This window comes from Sorex araneus, chromosome X (genome assembly GCF_027595985.1).
Source record: "Sorex araneus isolate mSorAra2 chromosome X, mSorAra2.pri, whole genome shotgun sequence".
Classification (NCBI taxonomy): domain Eukaryota; kingdom Metazoa; phylum Chordata; class Mammalia; order Eulipotyphla; family Soricidae; genus Sorex; species Sorex araneus.
The window spans coordinates 99778166-99783973 of NC_073313.1; the positions used below are offsets into that span (position 1 = coordinate 99778166).

General features: G+C 48.9%; 1 protein-coding gene across 1 annotated transcript; it reads left to right on the top strand.

Annotated features, from left to right (window-relative positions):
- The first annotated feature begins 2716 nt into the window (after positions 1-2716).
- Positions 2717-5019, top strand: TCEAL1 (transcription elongation factor A like 1). Its single transcript, XM_055121995.1, has 3 exons — positions 2717-3183; positions 3484-3548; positions 3881-5019. Exon 3 carries the CDS (start codon positions 3910-3912, stop codon positions 4642-4644), a length of 735 nt encoding a protein of 244 aa, XP_054977970.1. The 5' UTR covers positions 2717-3183; positions 3484-3548; positions 3881-3909; the 3' UTR covers positions 4645-5019.
- The last annotated feature ends 789 nt before the right edge of the window (positions 5020-5808 follow it).

Genomic DNA, 5808 nt, shown 5'->3' on the forward strand with positions numbered 1-5808 from the left:
TAAAAACTTAAAAAAATAAAATAAAAAAATATAGAATTGAACTGCCATATGATTCAGCAGTTCCAATTTTGGGCATCTAGCCCCAGGACTTAAAAAATACTATTCAATGGGATGTATGCACACCGCTATTCATTTCTGCACTTTGTACAATAGCTAAGATATGGAATCAACCTAAGTATAGATGGAAGCAACCTAAGTATCCAATGACAAATGAATGGATTACGAAGATGTGGTACATATACATGGGACATATACATGGGATACTATGCAGCTACAAGGAACAATGAAGCATGTTGGTAGTACAGGAGGTGAGAAGCTTGCCTGGCCCTGCCTTGCATTCAACACTGATCAAATACCCAGTACCAAAATGGTCACCCAAGGACCAACAGGAATAAGCCCTGAGAACCACAGGGTGTAACCCAAAAATCAAAAAATAAAACATAAAATTTAGCCCCTAGTGCCAGCGATATGGTTCAAGTGATAGAACACTGGCACTTAATGTTCAAATCCCTATATTCAACCTGACATTTAATGACTCCTGATTATTTCCAGACCCAAGCACAGCTTGGCGCAGCCCACACAGTAGTTTTAAAATGGAGTTCCTTACATTTGCATCCTTTTTAGCAATAATAAAGCAGTACGTCCCCAGAGCACCCTAAATCATCTTATCAGAACTTTCACAGACCTGACCCAGACCACCTGCAAAGCAGCAGAGTATATTTCTTAATAACATATGGTTGTCTCCATGACTAAAATATCTTCATCTTATTCCTTCTTGATAGCTTTGTCTCTCAAGGGAATTCCCCATTAGCTACAATATGGAATAGACTTAGAGGCAATAAAAAGACACTCTTTTGATTCCTTCTTTCCTGCTTCTAATTCCTTATACCTCCCTTGTCTGCACCCATACTTATCAAGTTCTCATCAAGGAATAATTTATACTTATTTGGGAGCGTCCAAGGACATGTATGTGTTCTATCTTCAGCACAAGGAACTAGTCACACCCTATGAATTCACTCATGGAAAGAAAAATCAGGAAACTGGTCTGGCAGGGAACACCCTCAACTCCACAACCTATAATGAAAGAGAATTTCTTCATTTTGGATGTGTATTGGAGACAGGCATACTTGGCAGTACTCAAAACTTACTCTTAGCTCAGTGCTCAGGGGACCATATGTGGTGCTCTGGATCTAACCAGGGTCTGCTGGGTACAAACCAAGCAATTTAACTCCTGAACTATCCCTCCGGCCCTGGAAAGGAATTTTCTCTATTTGGAGTCAGAGTTCTCTGTTGGAAACAGAGAACTTTCCCAGGAGAGAACTTTGTTGATTTTGCTATTCCTATTATCTTATTTAATACAAACTGCCGGATTTAAAATAATACTCTGTAGCTAGCAGACTGAACAGAATCTAGATTCTAAGAACAAGGAAGAGAATCTAAGACAATAAATGCAAAAAAAATCAGAAAATTCTATTGTTGGTTAAAACTAAAATTATTCTGCACACAAGAGCGATCATTCTGTCTGCTCCTCTCCTTCTAAAAATATTTTTTAAATCTAAAATGATTAATAGAAGTGCACTAACAAGACATGCTCAAAACAGCTCCAGGAGTCTCAGTTGACTGGAATATAAAATAAATTCAACTCTGTGATACGTCATCCATAAAACCTGTGATCTTAGGATATGAGTAGTGACTGTTGCAGAATGAAGGGTGTAAGGAGATCACGCCATTCTACATTAGGCAGAATCGTGACTACTTTCAGAGATATTTACAATTTCAGGACCACAGAGGATAGTGACTTTGAAAAAAAGTTATCACATGATAAAGAGCTGGCACAATGAGGGAGGTTAATTACCTTAAAAAGAGAACATGATTTCATTATGAGACAAAATTTCAGTGTGATAACATATTGAAACTACTTAGCACAAAGTCTGGCATTCACACTCACTGTTAATAATAAAATAATAATAATTACTAGTGTTATTAGCAGTGGACTGGGGCGATAGCACAGCGGGTAGGGCGTTTGCCTTGCACTAGGCCGACCCAGTTTGATTTCTCTGTCTCCCTCTCGGAGAGCCCAGAGAGCCCGGCAAGCTACCGAGAGTGTCATGCCCACACGGCAGAGCCTGGCAAGCTACCTGCGGCGTATTTGATATGCTAAAAACACTAACAAGAAGTCTCACAATGGAGACGTTACTGGTGGAGCTCCAGCAAATAGATGAACAATGGGAGGATAATGCTACAGTGCATTGAAAACATAAGCTATATCTACTTTGTGTTATATAGTAACTGAAATACAGAAAGACCAGCAAATTGTCTGACACGATTCACAGATGTAAGAAACAAAACATTTAAGAAACAGAAAATGAGTATGTCTTTTAAAAATATATGAAAATTGAACAAGAGTCCAACAAGAGTCCAACAAGAACTCTCCTGTTTCATAAAAGTTTCAGACCTCTTGTACTTAGACAAATTTATTTATGAATTTATGAAAAGAGGAGTACTCAGTTTCTTTAGGTTTACACCCTTTTCCAATGCAACTCTTCGGGGGGGGGGGAACCTAAATCTGACTAATTAAATCAGAGCCTTTGTAATACAGGTGTGTGGAGGAGGCTGTGATTCTGAAGTCGTGAAAAAGGGAAAGCTTATCTACCGGGAAAGTGACAAGAGCTGAAAAACATAATCATCGAGCCTGCTGAACGTGGTGGCACTCTGGCTCGGGATTCAGGTCGGGAGAGGTGGCAGATGATCGAGTCAGTAAGCGCAGAAGCTGTTGTCTGGACGCAAGGATGGTACTTAGGGGCTGATGAAGCAAGAACGCCAGAGGGAGAGAGGACCCGAAGAAGCGGCGGAGAGCGGAAAGCGGTAACCCCCAAGACTAGAGGCAAAACTAGATTCCCAGACAAAGATGTCTGTTGTTTTGGGATCAGAAAAACAACCGCAATTTGCCGCAGCACGGCCGCGGGTCAAAGTGCTCAGTGGGAGCTGAGCTCGGCGTGACGCGGCCCCCACGTGACCAGCAGCCTGCCTGCCCAGGTCCCTCTCGTCCCGCTCCTCTGGCCTGTCCAAACCGCGTCTCCCCAGTGCCCTGCGGTCGCGGGCCCGGCAGAAGGAAGTTCCCCGGGTCCTTGGACATCGGCGCGAGCTGTCGCGGCGGCCCTGCGCTCGGGTGCCCACGGTGGAGTGAGTCCAGGCCTTTCCCTCCCCAGCCTCGCCCCTCGCGCCCACATTTCGCTGCAGAAAATGGTGGTCTTGGGGGGTGGGGGAGATGGGGCCCCTGGGAGACCTTTCCCAAGTCCCCCTTCGGTTCTCCCCGGCGGAGGGGGGTGGGTGTTGCAGGGGGTCCCAGCATTGAGCAGCCCAGGCACGGGGAGGGGGAGGGGACAGCAAAGCGGCCTGCCACGGGGGTGGCGGCCGGGTGACAGTCAGCCCACACCTCCTCCGCGCTCCCCGCCCCTACCCTGTCACCGCGTCTGCTTGCAGGTCTGCTGGCCAGCGGGGGCATCTGGAGGCGAGGACGGCGGGGAGCAGCCCACCGCGCGAGAGAGGTCCAGCTGGGAGAGGGGGTGGCCGGGGGTGGGCGAGGGGGGCGGGAGGCGCCTAGGGGTACGAGTGTGCGGCCCGCTGCCCCGCCCCGGCCGGCCGGGGCAGCCTGTGGCAAGGCCTGCTGGGAAACCGGTGGGCTTGGGGGAAGGAGGGGCGCAGGGGGGAAGCCGGGGAGGGGGGTCTCAGGCGAGATGCGGCGGAGAGCCCGGGGCGCACGTCGGGTGCAGGGCCTGGTGCCCCGATGCAGAAGAGGCCCCTCCGGGGACCGAGACCGGGCCCGGGTGCAGCCAGCAAACACTGTGACTCCACTCTGCCTTTCTTGTTTCCTCCGAAGAGCCGCGCCGCGGGGAGCCCGCCGTCAGCATGGAAAAGGCCAGCGCAGAAGACGGACAGCCCCGGAGCACGGCCCAGACGGACGCAGGCGGTGAGCCTCCCGCACGCAGCCCTCCAGGGCAGGAGCCCGCGGGGGAGCCCGCCGGGATGCCCGCCGGGATGCCCGCCGGGGTGAACGCCCCGGAGCCCGCGGGCAAGCCCCCCGGGGAGCCCGGCCCGGAGCCCACCCGGGAGCCAGCCGGGGTGCCCGGCGGGGAGCCCACCCAGGAGCCCACTCGGGAGCCAGCCGGGGTGCCCAGCCGGGAGCCCACGGGGGAGCCCGGCGAGGAGCCCTCGGAGGAGGAGCCGTCCGAGGAGGACGAGGACGAGGACGAGGACGAGGATGAGGACGAGGAGGATGACGAGGAGGACGACGAGGACGAAGACTTCTTTCCCGAGGAACTCCTCCCGGAGCTCCTCCCGGAGATGCTGAGCGCCGAGGAGCGCCCCCCGCTGGAGCGCCTTTCCAGAAAGGACCTTTTCGAGGCGCGCCCCCCGATGGAGCAGCCCCCCTGCGGGGTGGGCAAGCACAAGCTCGAGGAAGGAAGCTTCAAGGAACGCTTGGCCCGCTCTCGCCCGCAGTTTTCGGGGACCATACATGGTCGAAATTTGAGCAACGAGGAGATGATCAAGGTGGCCGAGGAGATGGAGGAGATGAAGAGGGTGCGAAACAAACTGATGATAATGCACTGGAAGGCCAGACGCAACCGGCCATACCCTATTTAACGTGGCAGGGGCTCCTCGTCTTCTGATTTGTCCGAGAGCAGTGTTAACACTTGAACTTGACTTGTGTTTTCCGTAAATTACCCCCTTCCCGATCCCAGTTTCATCCGTGTAATGTTTTCTGCTTGGCTGTATTTTTGGGTGTTTTGCTTGAAACTAGCATAAAAACGCACCACGGCCATCCCCAAGTCTCCTTGAAGCCACATTTGCATGGAAGAGATGTCCGATATGTATCGTCACGTGGAAAGAGACAAGTTTCAAAACATATGTAGTATGTCATTTTTGTAAAATAATGTATATAAGTATGCAGAAAACACTGAAAGCATATATTTCAAAGACAGTGGTTAATTGATAAAATGAGTTTTATTTTATTTTTCATTTCTTCTTTGTAATAGTCTCCCAGTTTTACAAGACAAACACATTCTACTCGTGTTGTAAAAAAAATGTAATGGAAAAATGTAAAACAAACAAAAAATGTCAATTGGCTCATAAAGGAAATAGCACTTAATAAATACCTGCAAGAACAGAACATAAAAAATAGAAAAGTAAATCCTGTGCTTCTTCTGACTCTTTTAGGCAGAAATATAAGGCAGCTATTATAAAAGGGTCATTTTACCTATTCAAATAGGAATAATACTTAAAAGGATGCTATGCAGCCAAATGAGGTTAAGATCATGAGATGTGTATTTCCCCTTAGCTGTGCATGTAGCACACACAACTTCAACTCCTATATACTCCTAACAAACACAGGGGATAGATCCCAAAGGTCACACCTTTTAAAATATTTTATTGATTTTCTGTAACATAATACTGTTAATGATGGTTTCCTGTGTACATAATTTCAACATCACACAATGTACCCACCTCTCTCCTTCAGGGACCCCAAATGCCCCACCTCTCTCCTCCAGGGACCCCAAATGCTCCTCCCTTTTACCCCCCCCCCAATTAGTTGAGTGGATCAGTTTTCCTTTTGTGTTGCCTTTGGCCCTTTTGTTTGCTACCTTAATTATTTTAATTATTTTCGATTGTGTGTGTGTGGGGGGCGCACCAGATGTGCTCAAGGCTTACTCCTGGCTCTGTATTCAGGGATCACTCCTGGAGCTGATCAGGGGTGCCAGGAATCGAACTTCAGTCAGTCTTGTGCAAGGCAAGTACCCAACAAGTGTT